The sequence below is a fragment of the Macaca mulatta genome, chromosome 18 (genome assembly GCF_049350105.2).
Source record: "Macaca mulatta isolate MMU2019108-1 chromosome 18, T2T-MMU8v2.0, whole genome shotgun sequence".
Lineage (NCBI taxonomy): Eukaryota > Metazoa > Chordata > Mammalia > Primates > Cercopithecidae > Macaca > Macaca mulatta.
Window position 1 is genome coordinate 70,617,826 of NC_133423.1, and position 25,637 is coordinate 70,643,462.

Consider the following 25,637-nt stretch of genomic DNA (forward strand, 5'->3'; position numbering starts at 1 on the left):
GGTCATGTGAAGAGAGTGGCAGAGAATATAGAGTGATGCATCTACAAGCCAAGGAAAAAGGATTGCTGGGAAGCACCAGAAGCTCAGAGAAAGGCATACAACAGATACTCCCTGAAAGTCTCCAGAACAAACCAATCTTGCCAACACCCATAATGTGGACTTCTAGCCTCTGAAACTGTGAAAGAATAAATCTCTGTTAAGCCACCCAGTTTATGGTAATTTGTTATAGCAGCCCTAGGAAACTAATACACCATCTAAACAATATTAAACCTGATCTAAGAACATGGAATGTTTTGTCATTTATTTAGGTCTTCTTTAATTTCTTTCAACAATGTTCAGTAGTTTTCACTGTACAAGTCTCGCATCTCCTTGGTTAAATTTATTCTTAAGTATTTTATTCTTTTTGATGCCATTATAAATGAAATTGTTTTAATTTCATTTTCATATTGTTCACTGTTAGTGTACAGAAATACAACTGATGTTCCTGTATCAATCTTGGTTCCTGCAATCTTGCAGAACTCATTTATTAGCTACAACGGCTTTTGTGGATTCTTTGGGTTTTTCTATATACGATATCAGGTCATCTGTAAACAGAGTTAGTTTTACATCTTCTTTTTCTTTTACTTCTTCCTTTTATTTCTTTTTCTTACCTAGTTGCTATGACTAGAACCTCTGCTACAATGCTGAACAGAAGTAGTAAAGTGGACATTCTTGTCTTATTTCTGATATTAGGGGGTAAGTATTCAGTCTTTCATCATTAAAGATGATGTTAGCTGTGGGTTTTTCATAGATGTCCTTTATCAAGCCAAAGAAGTTCCCTTCTGGTCCCAGTATTTTTAGTGTTTTTATCACGAAATGGTGTTGGATTTTGTCAAGTACTTTTTCTGCATCTACTGATATGATCATGTATGTTCATAAGATTTGAATACAATCAGACCTAATGCTATACCTAGGTAAGCAACTTAATGTTAACTTTTCTTATTCTGTATAACATCCCTTCCCCCAAAGAACCTCAGGGAGTTAGCTTCTTTATGTACATGTCAGTAAGACAACTATTCAATTTATTGATTTTTCTTTAAAATATTATAAACTTACTAGAGTGAATTAGATATATTTTGGCCCAAATAAAATTAAAAAGACATCCCTAGCCTCCAAGAAACTTGCAATTTAGAAATCAAATGAATTTTAATAGGTAAAAGTAAACCTAAATAGATGAAGAGTATAAGCATATATAATACTATGGAGAGTAAAAGGAGAGAGGAGGTTCCCATATCATATAAACTCAATATTTATAGGATGTAGAGGAATTAATCCAGGTAACGAGGGAGAAAAAGAGGAGCGGGCATTTTACCTAAAGGGAGTAGTATGTTAAAAGGTACAGAAGTGAGGAAATGCACACAATTTTATATTGCTGATAAGGATTAGTGTGTGTGTACATATCTGTGGCAACACCAAAATCGCAGAGCAGAAACAATCTGGCTTCACCCTCCCCAATAGAAAACCAAAAAAAAAAAATATCTAGCACCAGGATTATCACCAGCAATATCCCAGAACTCAAGTCTGAAGCTGAAATGATCCCTGGGGCCAGAGATATGAAAAACTCCAAGCAGATAATAAAAGAAACAAATTTCTGAATCTGCAACATCCTTCCCCCTTCTACCAGGCACAAAGCACAGAAAATTCCCCCAGGAATCACAGTCTCCACCCTGGAAAAAGTGAGATCAAGGCAGAGAGCCAGCTTCCCCACCATCTTGGGTTCCCTTGCAGGAAAATTATTCCTGCCTCAATCCACAGGAAGCCTTATGAGTACCTGCAGGAAGAAAAATCCCTAAGGGTAGCTACAGTCAAAGAGAAGATACAGGACTAGCAAGCCTGGCCCTTGAAACTCTGCTCTTTATCTCAGCCAAAACAGACATCAAATCAGAGTGGCTGTTCAGCAGCACTATACTGTAGGAGGCACACATTCCATGGGTCTTCTGGCCATAAATCCCTAACCAGACTTCCCACACAGCCGAGGTACCACTTTTGGGATCCGCTCCCACTCCTTTCCGCCCAATTCAGGATGAACAGAGTTCCAAACATTTGTGACACCCAACGCAAACTGGGGCTTAAAGCACCATTTAGTTCTGAAAAGGAGGCAGCAATCTAGAATTGAGGGGATTCAACAGGCAATTGAAAAGAACCTCTAAGCAAGTATGCCCTAGAAAGACCAAAACAAGCAGACAGCAAAAACTAGAAAAAAAAAAATGATCCTTCAATATGAAGCCATAAAAGGCCGATAAGAAACAAAATAAACAGGAAGCCAATGGACAAAGCAAAGTGACGACCAACCCTAGTAAGGCAGCAATGTGTAAGCTCTCAGTTAAAGAATTCAAAACAGCAGTTCTAAAGAAACTCAGTGAACTCTAAGATAACACAGAAAACCAACTCAGAAAGTTATCAGAGAAATTTAACAGAGGTGGAAATACGTTTTCAAAATCAAACAAAAATCCTAGAACTGAGAAATATATTTGTTGAAATGAAAAATGCATCAGAGGCTCTCAACAGCAGAATTAATTAAGCAGTGGAAAAAAATAAAAACAGTGGGACTGGATATAGGCTATTTGAAAATACACAGAAGAGAAAAAAGAATGAAAAGGAATGGAGAAGGCCTACAGGATACACAGACTAACCTCCAAAAAGCAAAATTGAGTCAATGGCATTCAAGAGAGAGTTGAGAAAGAACAAGGGGTAAGTTTATTCAAATTATAACAGAAAACTTTCCAAATCTAGAGAAAGATAAAAGCAAAAACTATAAAAAAAAAAAATCAATGTACAGCAAGGTCAGAAATCATCAAACAAATAAAAACCAAATAATAACCAAATAGACTACCCCAAGACATATACTAACCAAACTCTTAAAAGGTCAAAGACAAAGAAAGGATCCAAAAATAAGCAACAGAAGAGAAGGAAATAACACATAAAGGAGCATCAATTCATCTAGCAACAGACTTTTCAACAGAAACCATACAGGACAAGAGAGAGCAAGATGACATATTCAAAATGCTAAAAGAAAAAAACTGGTAATTAAGAATACTGTACCAACCAAAGCTTTCCTTCAAACATGGAGGGGAGATAAAACCTTTCCCAGATGAAAAAAAGCTGAGGAAATTAATCACCATCAGTTCTTACAAGAAATGGTAAAGGGAGTTCATCAATCTAAAAGAAAAGGATAGTAATAGCAAAAAGAAAACATGTGAAGATACAACATTCCCTGGTAAAAGTAATTACACAGATTCAGAATACTCTAATACTATAATTATGTGCAATCCCCTCATAACTCTAGTATAAGACTAAAAGACAAATTTATCAAAAGCAAACAGTTAAGAGATACGGAATATCAAAAGATGTAGACAGAGACAACGAGAAGTCACAATGTGAGGAATTAAAAAGTGTAGAGTCTTTTAGTTTTCCTCTGTTTGATTTTCTTTGTAATCAAAGTTAAGATGTCAACTGTTTAAAATAACTTGTTATATGTATAATATAGGGTCAAGCCCTACTGGGCCTATGGGTTTTTTTCTTCGTGTGCAGAGATGAGAGAGAAATCCTCATTGGGCGCCAGATATAGGGTGCAGCCCTACTGGGCCTGTGAGTTTTTTTCTTCGTGTGCAGAGACGAGAGATTGTAGAAATAAAGACACAAGACAGAGATAGAAGAAAAGACAGCTAGGCCCGGGGAACCACTACCACCAAGACATGGAGACCGGTAGTGGCCCCAAGTGCCTGGCCGCGCTGTTATGTATTGTATACAAGGCAAGGGGGCAGGGTAAGGAGTGTGAGTCATCTTCAATGATAGGTAAGGTCACACAAGTCACATGTCCACCGGACAGGGGGCCCTTCCCTATTTGGTAGCTGAGGCGGAAAGAGAGAGCGGACAGCTTACGTCATTATTTCTTCTATGCACTTTTCGGAGAGATCAATGGCTTTAATACTTCCACTAATTCTGCTACTGCTATCTAGAAGGCAGCGCCAGATGTACAGGGCAAAACATGAGAATGGACCAGGGGTGTGACCGCTGAAGCACAGCATCACAGGGAGACATTTAGGCCTCCGGATGGCTGTGGGCGGGCCTGACTGATGTCTGGCCTTCCACAAGAGGTGGTGGAGCAGTCTTCTCTAACTCCCCCAGGGAAAGGGAAACTCCCTTTCCCGGTCTGCTAAGTAACGGGTGCCTTCCCATGCACTGGCACTACCGCTAGACCAAGGTCTGCTAAGTAATGGGTGCCTTCCCAGGCACCAGTGTTACCACTAGACCAAGGAGCCCTCTAGTGGCCCTGTCTGGGCGTAACAGAGGGCTCACACTTGTCTTCTGGTCACTTCTCACCATGTCCCTTTAGCTCCTATCTCTGTATGGCCTGGTTTTTCCTAGGTTATAACTGTAGAACAAAGATTATTATAATATTGGAATAAAGAGTAATGCTACAAACTAATGATTAATAATATTCATATATAATCAAATCTATAATCTATTTCTAGTATAACTATTATAACTATTCTTATTCTATATATTTTCTTTATTATATTGGAACAGCTTGTGCCCTTGGTCTCTTGCCTCAGCACCTGTGTGGTTTGCCACCCACATATAAGATGCTTTCTGTAAGCTTCATGGTAACCAGGAAGAAAAAACATATAGTAGCTATACTAAAAATGAGCAACACAGGGCTGGGCGCAGTGGCTCATGCCTGTAATCCCAGCACTTTGGGAGGCCAAGGAGGGTGGATCACTAGGTTAGAAGATCGAGACCAGCCTGACCAACATGACGAAACCCTGACTCTACTAAAAATACAAAAATTAGCTGGGCGTGATGGCATGCGCCTGTAGTCCCAACTACTTGAGAGGCTGACGCAGGAGAATTGCTTGAACCTGGGAGGCAGAGGTTGCAGTGAGCCAAGATCACACCACTGCACTCCAGCCTGGCAACACAGCGAGACTCCATATCAAAAAAATAAAACAACGCAGGCTGGGCGCAGTGACTCACACCTGTAATCCCAACAGTGTGGGAGGCTGAGGCAGGAGGAATGCCTGAGGCAAGGAGTTCAAGACCAGCCTGGGCAACATCATAAGACCCCATCTATATAAAAAAAAAAATTTAATGACCATGGTGGTGTGCACCTGTAGTTTCAGCTACTTGGAAGGCTAAAGTGGGAGGATCGCTTGAACCCAGGAGTTCAAGGTTTCAGTGAGCTATGATCATGTCACTGCACTCCAGCCCGAATGACAGAGTGAGACCCTGTCTCAAAAACAAAAAGTGATAAAATTTGTTTAAAAAATACATTAAAACATACTACCAAAGAAAATCACCTAACCACAAAGGAAGAGGGCAAGAAAAAAAAAAAGGAAGAGAAGAGTTACAAAACAACCAAATAACAAATAACAAAAATAGCAGTAGTCTTTACCGATGAATAACAATAATGAATGTAAATGAACTAATTCTCCAACTAAAAGACATAGAGTGAGGCCAGGCACAGTGGCTCATGCATGTAATCCCAGCACTTTGGGAGGCTGAGGCGGGCAGACCACCTGAGGTCAGGAGTTAGAGACCAGCGTGACCAATATGGTGAAACCCCATCTCTACTAAAAACACAAAAATTAGACGGGCTTGGTGGAGGGCACCTGTAGTCCCAGCTACTTGGGAGGCTGAGACAGGAGAACTGCATGAACCCGGGAGGCAGAGGTTGCAGTGAGCCAATATCGTGCCACTGCACTCCAGCCTGGGTGACAGAGTAAGACTCCATCTCAAAAAAAAAAAAAAAAAAAAGACACAGAGTGGCTGAATGTGTAAAAGAAAACAGCTTTAATGACCCAACTGTGTACTCCCTACAAGAAATTCATTTCACCTATAAAGACACATGCAGACTGAAAATGAAGGGATGGAAAAAGATATTGCACACAAATGGAAACCAAAAAAGAACAGGAATAGTTACACTTTTATATCAGATAAAATAGACTTTAAGTCAAAAACTGTAAAAACAGACAAAAGTCACTATACAATTATAAAGTGGTCAATTCAGCAAGAGGATATAACAATTACATACGCACTCAACACTGGAGCAACCAAATATGAAACACAAACATCAACAGATCTAAAGGGAAAGATACACTGCAATATCTTTAATAGGAGGGGACATTTCAACCTCTAACTTTCACTAATGAAGAGATCACCATCCAGATAGAAAATCGACAAAGAAATATCAAAGTTAAACTACAATCCAAACCAAATATACTTAACTGGCACACAGAATACTTCATCCAGCTGCCGTAGAACACACACGGTTCTCATCAGCACAAGGAACATTCTCCAAAAGAGACCACATATTGAGTCACAAAACAAGTCTCACTAAATTCAAAACAGTTGAAATGGTATGAAGTATCTTTTCTGACCACAATAGAATAACACTAGAAAGAAATTAGACATTATCCTAAACAATGAAAGGGTCAATAAAGAAATTAAGAAGGAAATTTTAAAATTTCTTGAAACAAATGAAAATGTAAACACAACATATCAAAATCTATGAAATATGGAAAAAGCAGTAGCAAGAGGGATATCTATAGCAATAAACACCTAATCAATCATTTAAAGCCAGGTGCAGTGGTTCATGCCTATAATCCCAGTACTTTGGGAGGCCGAGGTAGGTGGATGACATGAGACTGGGAGTTCAAGACCAGCCTGACCAACATAGAGAAATCCGATCTCCACTGAAAATACAAAATTAACCGGGCGTGGTGGCACATGCCTGTAATCCCAGGTACTCGGGAAGGTTGAGGCAGGAGAACCGCTGGAACCCGGGAGGCTGAGGTTGCAGTGAGCTGAGATCACGCCACTGCACTCCAGCCTGGGCAACAAGAGTGAAACTCCGTATCAAAAAAATAATAATAATTTTAAAAGTAGGAAGATTTCAAATAACCTAACAATACAGCTCAAGGAACTAGAAAAGCAAAAACAAAGCAAATACAATAGTAGAAGGAAGAAGTAATAAAGATCAGCAGAAATAAATGAAATTGACACAATAAAAAGAGAAAATATCAACAAAATGAAAAGCTGGATTTTTCAAAAGATAAACAAAATCAACAAATCTTTAGGTAGACTAACTAAGATAAAACCAGAAGACCCAAATAAAATCAGAAACAAAAATGGGGACATAACTGATACCACAGAAATGCAAAGGGTCATGACAGAATATCATGAACATCTATATACCAACAAATTGAAAAATCTAGAAGAAATAAATTCTTGTACATAAACAACCTACCAAGATTGAGACATGAAGAAATATCAAACCTGGCCAGGCAAGGTGGCTCAACTGTAATCTCAGCACTTTGGGAGGCCGAGGTGGGCGGATCACTTGAGGTCAAGAGTTCAAGACCAGCCTGACCAACATGGTGAAACTCCACCTCTATTAAAAAATACAACATTAGCTGGGTGTGGTGGCACATGCCTGTAATCCCAGCTACTTAAGAGGCTGAGGCAAGAGAATCATTTGAACCTGGAAGGCAGAGGTTGAAGTGAGCTGACATGGTGCCACTCGAGCCTGGGTGACAGAGGGAGACCCTGTTTAAAAAAAATTATTTATATATATATATATACAACCTGAACAGACCAATAATGAGTAACAAGATCAAAGAAGTAATAAAAATGTCTCCCATCAGAGAAAAGTCCCAGGGCCTAAAGGTCTCAATGCTAGATTCTACCAAACATTTAAATAAGAACAAATATCAGTCTTCTCAAACTACTGTTGCTTTTATCGGCCAGGCGAGGTGGCTCAAGCCCCCAGCACTTTGGGAGGTCAAGGTGGGAGGATCACTTGAGGCCAGGGGTTCAGCGCCAGCCTGGGCAATATGGCAAGACCCTGTCTCTACTACAAAAAAAGTTTTTAATTTAAATTTTTAAAAAGAGAAAAAAAGAAAATGGCTTTTCGGATGCTGGCAAGAACACACAAAAAGGGGAACACACGTAGACTGTTGGTGGGACTGTAAATTAGTACAGCCACTATGAAAAACAGTATGGAGGTTCCTCAAAAAACTAAAAACAGAACTACCACATGATCCAGTAATCCCACTGTTGGGTATATATACCCAGAAGAAAGAATATCAGTATGTCAAAGGGAGATTTGTACTCCCATGTTTACTGCAGCACTATCCACAACAGCCAAGACATGAAATCAACCTAAGTGTTCATAAACAGACTGAAAAGATAAAGAAAATGTGGGCCAGGTATGGTGGCTCATTCCTGTAATCCCAACACTTTTGGAGGCCAAGGGAGAAAGATCACTTGAGACCAGGAGTTCAGGACTTGCATGGGCAATACAATGAGACCCCTTCTCTAAATAGAGAATAGGATAGAATAGAACAGAACAGAACAGAACAGAACAGAACAGTGGTACATATACCCAATGAAATATTACTCAGCTATAAAAAGAATGAAATCCTGTCATCTGCAGCAACATGAATGGAACTGGAGGTCATTATGTTAAGTGAAATAAGACAAAGAAAGAAAGACAAATACCACATGTTCTCACTCATATGAGGAGATATAAAGCGTGGATCTCATGGAGATAGAAAGTTGATTGGTGGTTACCAGAGGCTGGAAACAGTAGGAGAAAGGTGGGGATGAGAGAGATGGTAAATGCGTACAAGACTACAGTTAGAAACAGGGAAAAAGATCTAATGTTTGATAGTACAGTTAGGCAACTATAGTTAACAACTTGTATAGTTCAGAACAGCTGGGGAAAGGAATTAGAATGTTCCCAATGTAAAGAAGGGGTGATGTTAATACTGATGGTTGTCCCAATTGCCTGTTTGATCATTACACATTGTATGCATGGATGAAAACATCACATGTATCCCAAAATATGTACACCTCTTGTGTATCAATAAAAAGAAAAAATAAGAGATGACCCTGGAGATATGCACCAAAGGAGTTTTAATGTAAAACCCTTCCCATTCAGGGTAGACTGATATAGTCCATTACCAACACAGAACTTTCAGGCTGTAGTTAGACCTAATAGTGATATAATGTATTCTCCTCTTGAAGGAAAAACAGTGTACAGAACACTGTATCATAAACATCCTCATATAAATTCACATATACACACAAGACACAAACACACACACACACGTAATTCTTACCATTTGTTTCTCTCCACCTTACCAATATATACTCTGGATTTTTACTTACCATCTAAAAGCTAGCTTTAATGAGTATTTGGGTGTATCACATTATTTGCTTTCTCTAAGACTCTTTTCTCTATATTAGCTTTATTTATCATCATCAAAAATTGATAGATATCACCAACCTATTGCCACTTGGATACTGTACTACAATGTCATGATCTTCATCGATGCCACAAACAGTTCCAGTTGTAGTTAAAGTCTCAAACATTCCATCAGTCCATCCTCCATGACCATGCTGCAAAGACTGTACAATTTCTAGGTCGAGATCTATATTTACCAGGTCACCAATCTGCAATCCACCAGGATTCCTGTTGCCATTCTGCTCACCTGTAGAATGGCAGGTGAATTTCAGAGGCAATTGAATAAAGGAGGGAAAAAAACTCACAACAACATGCAGCTGTGTTATCTTTAAATAACATGTAGATATTTTAGTTTCAGGTACCGTCTAGTTTTAAAAGGTCTTGAGAACTCACTGTAAGTATAAAATTTTAGAACTAGAAAGCTTTTTTTAAAAAAAGAAAAAAGCCAAACAGACTCAAAAACTGAAATAATATGATGAGTTATAACAAAGACTGAGTAAGAGTAGAGTCTATAAAAGACAATTCAACCTTACATCAGAACACAAAGTTCCAGGTGTTGAAAATACTCACTTTTATGCCTGGATAACTTACTACCACTGTATCAGAACCACAATAACTAACTAGAGAATATGAATGAAAGCCTGGAATTAGTTTTTCCCTTAAGTGTTTAGTACTATTTCATTTTAACAAATGGTTCCTGTGATTCTTGCCCTAAAGAGCATTTTAAAATATGTCAAAGCCCATTCCCCAGATTATTTTCAAAAGCTAGTTCTGAGATGAATTCAAGATCATGAAACATTAGGCTGAGATCCAAAATATGCATGTTGATTTTGCATTTTTCTTATGAAAACAAGACACAAAACAAGAAAGCTTGTTTTGTGAAAGCAAGATAAATAGATGAGCTCATTAAAACACATAAATTTTTTTATGCCTTCTCCTTTTAAAAAAAAAAATTAAGGTATACTGCAAAAAAACAGCACTTTTTGCTACAAAGGCAAGTCAAATGATTTGAAGGAGAAACACAGTTCACATGAGAAAGAAACCAGAGAATAAAGATCAGGAGAGTGTGGTAAAAGTTCATCCAGGCAACAATAAATCTATAAAATGAAGGTAGTTTTGGTTTTCTTGTTCCCTTTTTTTTCATTTTAATGATACATGAAATTATACATATTATCTTAACCTTGGAGCTGTTCTTAGGAAGACAATTTGACAAAAATTCTAAGGAATTTTTAAGCACAAAAGTGTCAAATCCTATTCTCAATAGTCTATGACATACAACTGTTTTAATCTAATGCAAAATTTTTCAACAATGTAATTTACAGTTAAAACATAAAAGTTTCAAATACATTATGACATAAATGGCCAATCAATTCTCAAGACATGACAACTGAGTCCAAATAAACCACAATAAAAGGAAAAATACTTTAAGACCAAAGTAAAGCCAAAAAAAAAATTTCTCTAAGTAACTTCAGTGGTAATTAACTTTTCTGAAGTCGAATTTAAACATTTTACCGATTCCACGAACTCTGACCCATTATTTAGTAATACTCTCTAATCTTCTCACTCACCTAGCACAGGGCAGTGATCTCTGTAGAAAGAACCTCCCTTGGCATCCTGGACACATTTCAGATCAGACTAAGAAGAAAAGAAACCAGAAAAATCACCCATGAAACTTCAAATATGGCTCAATATCTGAAATAGGCAAAAATATTCATTTAGAACATACCCAAAACAGAAGTCAAGAATAGTCTAGGTCAACAATCACACTAAATACTGCTTTCAAAAGTACTTGTAAAAACTTGTAAAAACTAGAAACCTGATCTTCAGATAGGTCATATTTTATTTACTTTTAGCCTTCTTTTAAAGTTCAAAATTAAAATGTCTGAATCTGGCCAGGCACAGTGGCTCACGCCTGTAATCCTAGGACTTTGGGAGGCCGAGACGGGTGGATCACTTGAGGTCAGGAGTTCAAAACCAGCCTGGCCAACGTGGTGAAACCACTTCTCTATTAAAAATACAAAAAAATTAGCCGTGTGTGCTGCTGGGCACCTGTAATCCCAGATGCTCAAGAGACTGAGGCAGGAGAATCGCTTGAACCCGGGAGGCAGAGGTTGCAGTGAGCTGAGGTCACACCACTGCACTCCAGCCCGGGCAACAGAGCAAGAGACTCTGTCTCAAAAAATAAATAAACAAAATAAAATGTCTGAATCTTATTACATTAAACCAAAATACTTATAATTAATAAATATTAATTATAATATTTTGAAAACCACGTGCTAAAAAAGAACAAATATCTATTACTGGAAATGTGCATAGCACATTCTTTTTTGTGTGTGTGTGACAGAGTCTTGATCTGTTGCCCAGGCTGGAGTACAGTGACTCACTGCAACCTCCGCCTCCTGGGTTCAAGCGATTCTCATGCCTCAGTCACCTGAGCAGCTGGGGATTACAGGCATGTACCACCGGGTCTGGCTAATTTTTGCATTTTTAGTAGAGACAGGGTTTCACCACGTTGGCCAGGCTGGTCTCAAACTCCTGGCTTCAACTAATCCACCCACCTCAGCCTCCCAAGTGCTGGGATTACTGGCATGAGCCACCACATTCCATTTTAAAGACACTTTTACCAAAAACAAACCAAAACCTGGAAATTATTCAAAACTAAATAGCCAATACAAAGTAGAAAATAACGAAACCAAATACAGTCTTTTGATTCCTTGTCTAGCTGATTTTCCTACTGACATCAATTTTTTTTTTTTTTTTAGATGGAGTCTCACTCTGTCACCCAGGCTGGAGTGCAGTGGCGCAATCTCGGCTCACTGCAACCTCCACCTCCTGGTTTCAAGCAATTCTCCTGCCTTGGCCTCCCCAGTAGCTGGAATTACAGGCATGTGCCACCACGTCCGGTTAATTTTTTCATTTTCAGTAGAGACGAGATTTCACCATGTTGGCCAGGTTGGTCTCGAACTCCTGACCTCAAGTGACCTGCCCGCCTCTGCCTCCCCAAGTGCTGGGATTACAAGTGTGAGCCACCACGCCCGGCCTTACATCAACTTTAGTCCTTACCTCGCCATAACCTGGTTAACTAAAGTTCCTTCCCACTTATCTTTTACAAGAAAACAAGTTACTAAGTATCTGAATGGAGGAGGTAGCTGCGGTATAATTAAAAGTACAGAAAATGTGGGCTTAGAGGAAAAACCTTGTGTATACTGTGAAAATTTGGATTTGGATTTACTTAAAGTACCTAATAGTACAGGTGTATATAGTAGATGATTAGAACATCTTACCCTATCAAGGAAAGGAGCTCCTCTAATACATATGCACGTGCGCACCTGCACGCATGCACATGCATGTGCACACACACGCACACACACACACACACACACACACAGGACCCAACTATTTTATAGCATCTTTTACTGTCACTGAATCCTGGCCAAAGAGACATAAGAGTCAAACTGTTTTTTTGGGATTTTTTTTTTTTTGAGACAGGGTCTCTCTGTTGCCCAGGCTGGGGTGCAGTGGCATGATCACGGCTCACTGCAGCCTCCACCTCCCAGGGCTCAAGTGATCATTCCACCTCAGCCTCTCAAGTAGCTGGGACTATAGGTGCACACCACTATACCCAGCTAATTTTTTTATTGTTTGTAGAGACACGGTTTTGCCACATTGTCCAGGTTGGTCTCAAACTCCTGGACTCAAGTGATCTACTGGCTTTAGCCTCCCATGGTGCTGGGATTACAGGTGTGGGCCACCACTCCCGGCTGTCAAATTGTTTTAATATAATACTTTACCCCAGCAATTTTACTTCTAGGAATCTATCCTAAGGAAATATACCCATAATGTACAAAGGCATATACACAAGGATGCTTACTGACACACTGCTTGAAGCAGTAGGGGAAACAAAATCCAACTCAGATCCCCATCAAGAGAAATCTCATTAAATAAATAATGGCACAACCACATACTCGGCCATCAGTCTACATAAATACCATTCATTTAACTACCTGAGCACATATAGCACATAGGCTTCATTTGAAGAAAATTAATAATCAATTGGAATTCTAAAAAACTGACAATTTAAAAACAGGCAGAGGCATGAAGAAAATGAAAAGCTGATAACCACTGCTATATACAATAATAAAAATTGGCAACTAAAGTATTTGTTTAAATTCACACGGCTGGCTTTTAATATATAAGTGGAATGAATTGGTCAGGTGTAGTGGCTCATGCTAGTAGTCTCAGCATTTTGGAAAGCCAAGGTGGGGGATCACTTGGAACAGAGGAGTTCAAAACCAGCGTGGACAATATATATAGCAAGAGCCTATTTCTACTAAAATTTTTTTTAACATTAGTTGGGCATGGTGGCACACGCCTACAGTCCTAGCTACTCCAGAGGCTGAGGTGGGAGGCTTATTTGAGCCCAGGAGTTCAGGACTTCAATGAACCATGATTGCACCACTACACTCCCGCCTGAGTGACACAGCAAGACCCTGTCTCTAAAAGTAAATAAATAAGGCCAAGCCTGGTGGCTCACACCTGTAATCTCAGCACTTTGGGAGGCTGAGGGGGGCGGATCATGAGGTCAGGAGATTGAGACCATCCTGGCTAACACAGTGAAACCCCATCTCTACTAAAAATGCAAAAAATTAGCAGGGCATGGTGGTGGGCACCTGTAGTCCCAGCTACTTGGGAGGCTGAGGCAGGAGAATGGTGTGAACCCAGAAGGCAGAGCTTGCAGTGAGCCAAGATCATGCCACTGCACTCCAGCCTGGGCAACAGAGTAAGACTCTGTCTCAAAAAATAAATAAATAAATGGAAATAAATTAAGGGGACACTGGGATACTGTCTCCATTCCTAACAAGAACACAGCCAGTTGATTTTAAAAAAGGAAATTTAAAGAATTCTTTGAATATGGAATGTATTCAAGATGAAAAGGATGTGAAAGGCATTAATATTTTGGCATTTATTTATTACACTCTATAAACTGAATAGCAAGATCAACTTTTTTTGAGATACAGTCACACTCCGTCACCTAGGCTGGAGTACAATGGCGTGATCTCGGCTCACTGCAAGCTCTACACCCCTACCCTCGCAGTTCAGGCGATTCTCGTGCCTCAGCCTCCCAAGCAGCTGGAATTACAGGCACATGGCATCAAACCCAGCTAATTTTTGTATTTCAGTAAAGACAGTGTTTCACCATGTTGACCAGTGTGATCTCAAACTCCTGACTTCAACTGATCTACCTGCCTGGGCTTCCCAAAGCGCTGGGATTACAGGCATGAGCCACAGCGTCCAGCCAAGATCAGCGCTTGAACAATGGTCCATGAAAAATACAAAAACACAGGACAACTCATTGAATAAACCTCCACTATCTTTCTAAACACTTAAGTAATTCAAGGTGTTTCTAAGTCAATCATTTTCAATTATCAACACTATACTTTAAAAAATACCAAGGGGCGGGGAGGAATCTCCTAAAAAATAATTTTAATATCTGTTGTAATTTATATTTTTATAAGCTACCAGAGCACAGAATACAAATATATCACAAAATCTCATTATAATACTGTCTTCCAGGTCCATCCATGCCAAGGAGTGGTCTTACAGATGATTTCCAATCTTTTTGACAGATTTTCGTAAATAAACCCCCTGGACTTACACTGAAAATGGGTCAGCTCTACACAACCAATATACAGTAAGGTACCCAAACATTAACTAAAGGCAAATCATATTGACTATTACATAGTTTAGAGAAACATAGTAAAAACGTAAAGGTTCTGACAAGGGGAGATGACAAAGGAAAAATAATAAAAGAGCAGTAAGAGCTATTCATCCATCCAACATTTTCTTTCACCTGCTATGGCTCTTCACTACTTACCATGCCCTCAAAGCCAACTCTGTAAAGGTTCTTAGCACCATTATCCCAGAGGACATATGCTGCACTATGTGGGCTTGATGCACTCCAGTCCTGGATTTCTGTTACCTAACAGACGTTTTTTGAGAAAAGAAGTTTTTTAAAGGGGAGGGAAGAGCTTAGTTCTTTTAATTATTACATGTAAATCTTAAAAATATTTCATCTAGCAACCTGTGGAACAGGATCATGAAAAATACTTATTTGCCAAATATGTCACTCCTAACATATATTTAAATTATCACTAGAGCCATATTTTTCCAGAATTGTAAGGTAATTTCTAAAACCACTGTAGAAATGTGAAATCAAGAGGCTTGGGGATTACAGTGATAGATTATCAGAAAATAGAATTTGATACAAAATTTAAAATATTTTTAATCTTAAAGGGATTCCTTTAAGAACAGTTTTGGTTTTTGTTTGTTTGTTTGTTTGTTTTTGAGATGGAATCTCGCTCTTGTCGCCCGGGCTGGAGTGCAGTGGTGTGATCTCGGCTCACTGCAACCTCCGCCTCTCGGGTTCAAGCTTCTCCTGCCTCAGCCTCCTGAGTAGCTGAGATTACAGGTGACTGCCACCATGCCTGGCTAATTTTTGTACTTTTAGTAGAGATGGAGTTTCACCATGTTAGCCAGGCTGGTCTCAAACTCCTGACCTCAGGTGATCTGCCCGCCTTGGCCTCCCAAAGTGCTGGGATTACAGGTGTGAGCCACCACGCCCGGCCAAAACAGTATATTCTTTTAAGCCCATTACTCAATATGAAATTTTAAATCCCCAAAATGATTCAAGATAAACCTTTTTGGTCAGTTAAAAATTAACAAGCACAAAGCTCTTGAAGAGCCTTGGTGGCAATGTTTAAGTAGGTCTTGAGTTGCTTTTGCTCCTCCAGCAGTATCCCACAGTTGCAGGCCACCTAAAATGGCACGCCTACCATGGAAACTCAGACACTATCTCCGAGCCCCACACCCAACTAGTCTGATTCTTGAATTCACTGGATTAAAATTAAAAAAAAAAAAAATACTGGGGTTGCCATTGCTTTAAGGCCTAGAATCACATGCAGGTTGAGTGTACGTATCTGAAATACTTAGGACAAGAAATGTTTTAGATTTCAAATTTTTTCAGATTTTAAAATATCTGCACTGTACTCAGAGCACCCCAAATCCAAAAATTTGAAATTCTAAATGCTCCAATGAGCATCTCCTTTGAACATCATGTCAGTGCTCAAAAAGTTTCAGATTTTGGAGTATTTCGGGTTTCAGATTTTTTTATCTGGAATGTTCAACCTGTACACAAAAATGACAAACAGTATTAAACTTGGACCTTCTCAAGTAAACCTGACTACAGCAAAGAGTGGGAAGCTGTACACATGCAATTCATATTACTCTTCTCCATCTTGATACTTACAATCACAGCCATCCTTCATAGTTACTTAGAATGACAGGCTGAAGTATAACTTTTAAGGTATACACTTAAAAACTATTACTTTAAATAAGATATATAATGACCATTCTTTTTCATCCTGTACTAAAGAAACAGTTTTGTAAGCCAGGTATTTCATGATGTATTTGTGGAAATAAAAAGGTTTTATGTTTAAGATCTGATGAATCACTTGAAACGTATTTTAAATTGTTAGTAAATTAGTCCATTTATTCTTTTAAATTTTGACATACATTACACATTATAAAATACAGCATATGTAAATTTTTTTTTTTTTTTTTTTTGCTCGTCACCCAGGCTGGAGTGCAATGGCACGATCTCAGCTCACTGCAACCTCCGCCTCCAAGGTTCAAGTGATTCTCCTGCCTCAGCCTCCCAAGTAGCTGGGATTACAGGTGCCCACCACCATGCCCAGCTAATTTTTGTATGTTTTTTTAAGTAGAGATGGGGTTTCGCCATGTTGGCCAGGCTGGTCTCGTGATCATGGCCTCATGATCCACCTGCCTCGGCCTCCCAAAGCATATATAAACTTTAAAGAAAAAAATAAATGGAACACCCATGTAATTATTACCCAACCTAAGAAAAAAAATATAACCAATACTTTTCAAGTCCCCTATGTCCATCTCATCAATCCCATACTCCTGCCTCCCATTAGAGGTAACTACCATCCTGAAGTTAAAGTCCACCATTTACCTTAATTTGCTTTATGATTTCTGCTCTACTAACCACTATATAACCTTCCAAAATAACAGTTTCTAGCACTCGAAGGTAAAACATGCAATCTGTAGTAAAAAGTTCCTTCTGATTCTAATATATTCAGATTTAACTTCATTTGTTTTCAAAAATGTGATGCTATATTAAGTCTGTATTTCATAGGATGAGTAAAAAGCATTTAACTACCTAAAAAACAAAGACAAATTTTGTTTAAATCAAATTTACTTTAAATTTCAAATTACTTGAAATAGAAGTAAGTTCATTAGTCAAGGTCCAAATCATTAAACGAAATTCCTTCATTTTTAATATGACTTGATTTATTACTGAGGGGGAAACAAAGTGGAAGGCATAAGAAAGTAACTATAGTAATTTCACATGCAAGGAACAGTTGCTAAAACCATTAGGTAGAATGTTGCCAAGAAACTCTGTAAAGGATACATCTGACAAAATTTGCACCTGTTCATCAATCTTAACATCACTAATAGCAAGATCATCAGACTTCATGTGCCCCTTTATGTGATACAGTAGAAAATATACAGCATCACATACGAGGTATATTTGCCAAAATAAAATTGAACCTGAATCTAATCAAGCCTCTAGCTCTAACAACTAGTTTACAGGAAATACAAAGATTAAAAGAACAAGTTAAAGAAGTTAAAGAATACTATAAAGAATCAATTGGCCAAATAGAATCTGGTTTCTTCAACAAATAAATGGTATTTTTTTTAAGTTAATAATTGTTGAAGTTGGGTATGAGTGCATGGGAATTTATTATACTATACTTTCTACTCAAGTGTACGTCTGAAATACTCCATAATAAAGAGTTAAAAAAAATTATGATCTAGTATATTTAATCATACTTGTATAAAAAACAGCTTTAAAAGACTAACATGTATAGCAAGACTTAAGAAACCCTTTAAGAACAGGCTGGGCACAGTGGTTCATGCCTGTAATCCCAGCACTTTGGGAAGTGGAGGCAGGAGAATCGCTTGAACCCAGGAGTTTGAGACCAGTCTGGGCAACGCAGCAAGACTCCATCTCTAATACACATTTAAAAAACAAAAAGGAAGAATACACTACATACAATGAATATGGGTTACATCAGGGGAGTGGGATAAAGCATCCAGCACTGAAGGGGAAAAAGGGATGTTAACTTTCTTCATTCACATACATAGGCCAAAACAAAAAAGTCAGACAATAGAAGTCACATTTGGTCTTAAAAATGTGCTTAATAATGTTACTCTAAAGATTTATTTTACGAAGTTCTCTCACTTGGAGTCACATGTACAAGACGGTTTCATTTCTTTTTCATTTTGTTCTTTTCGTTTGTTTGGAGATGGAGTCTTACCCTGTCACCCAGGCTGGAGTGCAGTGGCACAATCTTGGCTCATTGCTACCTCTGCCTCCCAGGTTCAAGCGATTCTCCTGCCTCAGCCTCCCTAGTAGCTGGGACTACAGGCGTGTACCACCATGCCTGGCTAATTTTTGTATTTTCAGTGGAGACAGGGTCTCACCATGTTGGCCAGGCTAGTCTCAAACTCCTGATCTCAAGTGATCCACCTGCCTCAGCCTCCCACAAGTGCTGGGATTACAGACATGAGCCACCATGCCTGGCCCTCATTTTGTTCTCAAAACTGTTAAATCAAAGCAAACCAAAAATGTAACACGAATGACTCAAAGCCTCAAGAATGCCTACTTTTATCCCAAAAAAAGTGCCAATATAGCAAAAAACAGAAAGTTCCATTTATGTGGCTTCAAACAGCAAATGCCTTCAAAAGCTGATGAGGAAAGATGACTTCCAACCCCCTCTGACCACATAATTAACTATGGGGAAGACTATAAAGTCAATTTTTCAAAATAAAAGTATTAAAATTTTACTTCTCACATACTCTTTCAAAACAAGTTACCAGAATGTGTGTTCTACCAAAAGAGATGGTAAGCTAAGTAAGATGATATAATGGGATACAGAAAACATGAGATCCAGTCAGGAAGAGAGGCAAAGGCATCTCTGTTCATCACAGGGCTTCAAAGGGAGCTTCCAGGATGATTGCTGGGCACCAGGTATTGAAAGTGACCCGTCCAGATTGCAGCCGTGTAATACGTGGGGGCCAAACAAGTTGAAGGCTCTTATCCCTACTGCCACTGTACCATTGTACCATTTTTATTCAACTGTGGACACACTGCCCAAGTGAACCTGACTCACAGTCTCAAGTGTACTTGGCTTATTTGGACTATGTAATGATGACATTCCCACTCTCCTCTTCACCCTCATTCCCTGCCACCTAGACCAGCTGAGGTCTCTCATTTCACCACACAGAATATTCTGCTTTGACCTACTCCTAAAACTCTGAGTCCACTACACTATCTGCAAAGGGTAACAGAGGTAGGCGGGCTAGATAACAGCGTAATTGTCCACTGTCCCTCAGAAAAAGACCTTTGAGGGAAGATAATATAAAACAAGTCAATTCAAATGAAATTTGAATAGCAGGAAAGTCGAGGACATGAGACACTGTTTAGGGAAGACTGGTCCAAATGCATTCAGAAAAGCATGCTAGGTAACAAAATGACAATATGAAACCTGAAGGTGGGAAGGTAAAACCTATCTAATGACCCTCTAAGAAACATCAATGCTTATAAAAAGCAAGAACAATCTTTCTACTTCCAGAGAAAAAAGAAATCAAGATTTTAAAAATTTTTACTGGCATAGAAAACAATGGACCAAGAAATTCATTTACAGTAGTGATAAAAAGCTTCTGAACACATATACTCTAGAATACATGATGAATTAAGAAAAATACTGTACCTTTCCCCTACGTCCATTTCCTCCATCTTGATCTTCCCACTGCCAGTCCACTCCTCGCACCACTCTGGCACCTGCAAAGATTCCTCTGGCTGTAATCTTCTTAGATTTCCTACGAGACTCTAACAGAACCCTAAAAATAAAGTTATTTATTTTCAAGTTTATGTAAAAATAGGTAATAATAATTTACTTTTTAAAACAAAATTATAAAAATGTTATTTTGAAAGTAAAAGGATTCTTGGCCGGGCGCGGTGGCTCAAGCCTGTAATCCCAGCACTTTGGGAGGCCGAGACGGGCGGATCACGAGGTCAGGAGATCGAGACCATCCTGGCTGACACAGTGAAACCCCGTCTCTACTAAAAAATACAAAAAAACTAGCCGGGCGAGGTGGCGGGCGCCTGTAGTCCCAGCTACTCGGGAGGCTGAGGCAGGAGAATGGCGTGAACCCGGGAGGCGGAGCTTGCAGTGAGCCAAGATCACGCCACTGCACTCCAGCCTGGGCGGCAGAGCGAGACTCTGTCTCAAAAAAAAAAAAAAAAAAAAAAAAGAAAGTAAAAGGATTCTTAATTGTTCTGGTTACTTCCATAACAGCATGACACAGGAATACCTTTTATATTCCACAGGTGATGATGATGATGGCAGTAGTAGTTGTAATAATAATCACAGCTAACTTTTACTGAGCTTTTATTATATAATATGTAAAAGCACTTGCATAGGAGTAAAGTGTGTTACACTCCTTAAGAGAAAGTTACCACTGTATTACCCACTTTATAAATGAGGAAACTCAGTCTCAAAGAAGTAATGTGCCCAAGGCCACAAAAGTTCAAATGTAATAGACTCCACATATGATCCTAGTCTAAGCAATTCAGGGTATCTATCACTATACTCTTCACTATTGTAGAGGTGGCAAACTCAAATTCTCTATAGCTTCCAGGTGAGTAATATAAATGACAGCCTAAGAAAGACAGCACTACAGTGGCAAATGGCACTTGACCTCAGACTTAGGAAGGTAACAGGGAATGGCAAGGACTTTGGTTGACTCAAAAGCATCATCAATCTAAAGGATCTCTAAAGGGCTCCACTGCTTCAACAAACTGTTGCCAGGAACAAACGTAAGCCCAGTATTGATAGTCTTCTGTATGGGGGGGGGAGGGGAGCAAGGTGTTCTATGAATCCATCAACAGATTTTTGTGTGAAATCACCTGTTTTTTAAAACTAGCCATTATTCTGGCCAGGCGTGCTGGCTCACGTCTGTAATCCCAGCACTTTGGGAGGCCGAGGCGGGTGGATCACGAGGTCAGGAAATCAAGACCATCCTGGCTAACACAGTGAAACCCCATCTCTACTAAAAATACAAAAAATTAGCTGGGCATGGTGGCGGGCGCCTGTAGTACCAGCTACTTGGGAGGCTGAGGCAGGAGAATGATGTGAACCTGGGAGGCGGAGCTTGCAGTGAGCCGAGATCGCATCACTGCACTCCAGCCTAGGCGACAGAGCAAGATTACATCTCAAAAAAAAAAAAAACTAGCCATTATTCAAAAATTTAGAGTACTGTATTGATATGATTTGGCTGTGTCCCCACCCAAATCTCATCTTGAACTGTAGTTCCCATAATTCCCACATGTCATGGGAGTAACCCAGTGGGAGGTAACTTAATTGTGGGGGCGGTTACCTACATGCTGTTCTCTTGATAGTGAGTTCTCACGGGATCTGATGGTTTTAATAAGGGGCTTTCCCCCTCTTTTGCTCAGCACTTCTCCTTGCTGCCGCCATATGAAGAAGGACATGTCTGTTTCCACTTCTACCATGATTAAAAGTTTCCTGAGGCCTCCCCAGCCATGCTGAACTGTGAGTCAATTAAACCTCTTTCCTTTATAAATTACCCAGTCTCAGGTATTTCTTCACAGCAGTATGAAAATGGATTAATAAACGTATATATCAGTAAAATACATCTGTGGTCTGGATTTTACCTATGCTAACCTGTTCTCACAGTACTACATACTTACAGAAGATTATGAACCTTGATAAAGATTCTACAGTCAAGTATCTGGGCCAGCTTGGTTCTCCAAGACCATGTATCCCTATTGTTCTACATCCTTCTCATTCACATAATCAGAAAGGTTTGGAGATTTTTGCTTTGTTTTTCTAACTTTATTTCACTGTTCTACTCTTTTCACTTATTTATTTTAATAGAGATGAGGTCTTACTATGCTGTCCAGGGTGGTCTTGAATGCCTGGCCTCAAGTAATCCTCCCACCTCAGGCCTCCCAAAGTGCTGGAATTAAAGGCATGAGCCACCACGCCCAGTCCTATTCATTTTTGCAATGTCTTTATTATTCCTTAATTTTAATTGCAAACAAAAGACAAAAATAACCAACTTGTTCAAAATTACTCAGTTAATAAGTGGCACGATTATGATCTACACCAAGAGAGTCTGACTCCAAAATCTATTTATCTACTCCTACTCCTAGCTGCCTCCCTATGACTGTCTGGATTCCTGCTCCTTTGCATTATCTGTATCTACATGAGAAGATCCCATCGCCTAAAACTCTGCGCCCGTTAACAATGAATACTCCTCTCTCATTGCTCCTGAGACACTTAATACATATCTCCAACACAGTCTAAAACATCACATGACAATCACTGATTCACTATTTCCTTTAATTTGTAAACTCCTTAAGACTACTAGGTGTCTTATTTATCTTCTAGTGTCCATAAACATAGTAGATCCCGTGTAGTCCTAATAAATGCCTATTGACTCAATCAATGGGCCCTACCATTCATCTGATATCAATTAACAGAATAGAAGGCATAGTGAGAAGAAAATAATTGCTATCTCTTTGGATGCCCTTGTATTTCCAAATGTACAGTAGTGCTAACCCTCTAAGCCAGAGAAATAATAGTCCAGATTACCTTGGAAAAGTACAGACAGCTCCATCTTCACAGAGCTCTTCACTTGTTATAAGGCAGATTGGTCCACATCTATCCTACTATTTGGTACCTCCTGTTACTAAACCAACTGTCAGAAGCTATTTGCTAATCCTATTTTTAAGGCCCAGAAGTACATAACTTGAATACAAACAAAAACCCTCGGTTGAAGAAAAAAAGGGTTCTCCCTACCTCTCACTTCCTGGTGTAGTAATTCGGTAAAAGCGATGTCTTAAATGATGTTTATCTCCATGATAACACACTGTGCACAAATCATAATTTGTACACTCGGCACATTTCCATCGAATGCCAATGATCGGTTGCTGGCGGCAGGTATCACACATGGTTCCATCATGCTTGATGCCTATTAAAACAAGGACACATGCTCTGATTAACCTCAAATTTTATTTATCTGAATATTATTCCTTGGGGGAAAAAAATAAGATCAGAACATTTACAAGATACTCTAATCAACTGGGATATAACACTTCAAATTTAACACATATAGCTTCAAGATAATAGATCTCCACTATTTTAATCAATGCAAGTTATATTTTCCCTTTGCTTCCTTTTTCATTAGTAAGAACACATCTCAGTAACTCTTTCCTCATTCTCATCCACAAACTAGAACTTATGTTCGACACACAGAAAGAAAGAATCCTTTATCACTAAGGAGATGTTTCAGACTACAAAACCTCAGAAATCTTTGAAAGAATTTTCAACTATTTTCTAGGTAAACAATTACTCCAAAAGAAAAGACCATTTTGCCCTTACGATATCATGGAAACAAACTATCAATGAACTTAAGCATTTACTACCCTTAGATATTGACAAGTTTTTCCCATAGTCAAGAAAATTTAGAAAATGACTAGGAAACAAGTTTCCCTATTTTAAAGGAAACAGTACACTATAGTGGGGCTTTATCCCCTTAGGGAACAAGAAATAATAAGCTCTAGAAAAAATAAACACTTGGTAAAATGACCTCCACTAAAATTAATCACATGGATGAATGAGACAGACATTAAAACTATAAAAGGTACCAATATAGGTAATGAAAACACCCTTCATTTTCAGGTGAAATAATTGGGGGTAAAACTCCTTTACTATTCTATTGTTATATTAGTATCACTTGTTCAATAAATAAAAACTAGGATTTTTTTTTTTTCAACAATATGTGGCTTGTCAACATCAGTGTCACTACTTTATAAACACATCCTGAATGGTCAAGCTCAATGCTGAACAAACAAGGGCTGTATTATCTGTGCAAAAGTGACATTCTCCTGGATTCAAGTTCTGCCTCTGTATTTACTTTTACGCCCTTGAAAAGGTCGTTTTATCAGAAGTATTTACGTATAAAATAATGTGTGTGTTGTGTTTTTTTTGTGTTTTTGTTTTTGTTTTTCAAAATAATTGCAGGGAGGCAGAGAGAAAGTAAAGTGGGATTCAGGTAAAACAAGATTAGCCATGTTGAAGCTGGGTAATGGGTACATGGGAGTTCATTACATTATCTTTCTCTTTGTATCCATTTAGAACATTTCCATAATTAAATAGAAGAAAGGAGCCCTTTCATTCTCACAGCCTCGTCCCCTTTGGAGAATGTAATATATTCTTTAAAGGTGAGACAACATGTTCTAAAAATCAAATAACATGCTACATATGTAAAAACTAGAGTACAAAAGTAGTCATATTACTAACATAATACACTACTGCTACTTCCTGATAAGGAAAAAAAAAAACCTATGTTATTCATTTTCTATATTCAAATAACCAGATTCTAAACAAAGGGCCAAACTTGAGTGTATGCCTGTTTTGAGGGAAAGGGAGGGGAGGGGCAAGGATTAGGAAGGAAGAGGGAGGGAAGGCAGGAAGGAGGGAAGCAGGGAAGGAAGGAGGAAGGAACGAACACCTGAAAGAATTGGGATACTAATGGACTACAAAAAGCCTTATACCCCAACACCAAATATGTTTTATGTGCAATCCTTCTGCAGTCTCCTGCCACATAAATGCCTGACTGTAGGGACAGAAGACAGTGGACATGAGTGTCTACTGATTCATTCAAAACTATTTCTTTATTCCTACTGCAGGCATGCCCTCTGCTGCTTTCAAGTATCACTCTTAGAGCCATGTTCACGCCACTGCACTCCAGCCTGGGCAACTAAGAAAGACTCTAACTCAAAAAAAATTAAAAAATTACAAATCACGCCTGCTGTAGTGTGGAGAAAAAAGATATGAAAAAAGTAAAAACGGCTAGAGAAAGGGAGTCAGGTTAAAAGAAGTTAGTAGCAGCCCAGCTAAGATAATGGTAGCTTAAATTAAGGTGATGACAGTAGAAATTGAGAGAAATGGGTTCCAGAGATATTTAGGGCTTGGTAGCTATGGGTCAGGAGACAAAAGATATAGAGGATATAAATGAGAAAGTCTAAACGAGATCGTTCAAGAGAAAACAGGTGAAGTATTAGAGATATTTAGCAATTAAACAGTACAGTAAACTGAAATCTAGAACTGCTCTGCTTAAAAACTAGAATGGAGTCACCAACAAAAAATAAGAATATCTAATCAAAAAATAC

The 25,637-nt window shown here is 38.8% G+C and overlaps 1 protein-coding gene across 2 annotated transcripts in view; it reads right to left on the reverse strand.

The window, feature by feature from the left end:
• Positions 1–25,637, reverse strand: part of MIB1 (MIB E3 ubiquitin protein ligase 1) — a 128,039-nt gene that overhangs the window by 79,486 nt on the left and 22,916 nt on the right. Inside the window, exons 2-6 of one of the 2 annotated variants that reach the window (XM_001092086.5) lie at positions 23,263–23,434; positions 20,146–20,275; positions 15,165–15,269; positions 10,858–10,924; positions 9,332–9,536 (exon numbers count right to left, since the gene is read on the reverse strand). In XM_001092086.5, coding sequence (XP_001092086.1) covers positions 9,332–9,536; positions 10,858–10,924; positions 15,165–15,269; positions 20,146–20,275; positions 23,263–23,434 — 679 coding nt within the window. The remainder of the gene's footprint in view (positions 1–9,331; positions 9,537–10,857; positions 10,925–15,164; positions 15,270–20,145; positions 20,276–23,262; positions 23,435–25,637) is intronic. The other variant, XM_015121656.3, reaches the window with a different exon arrangement.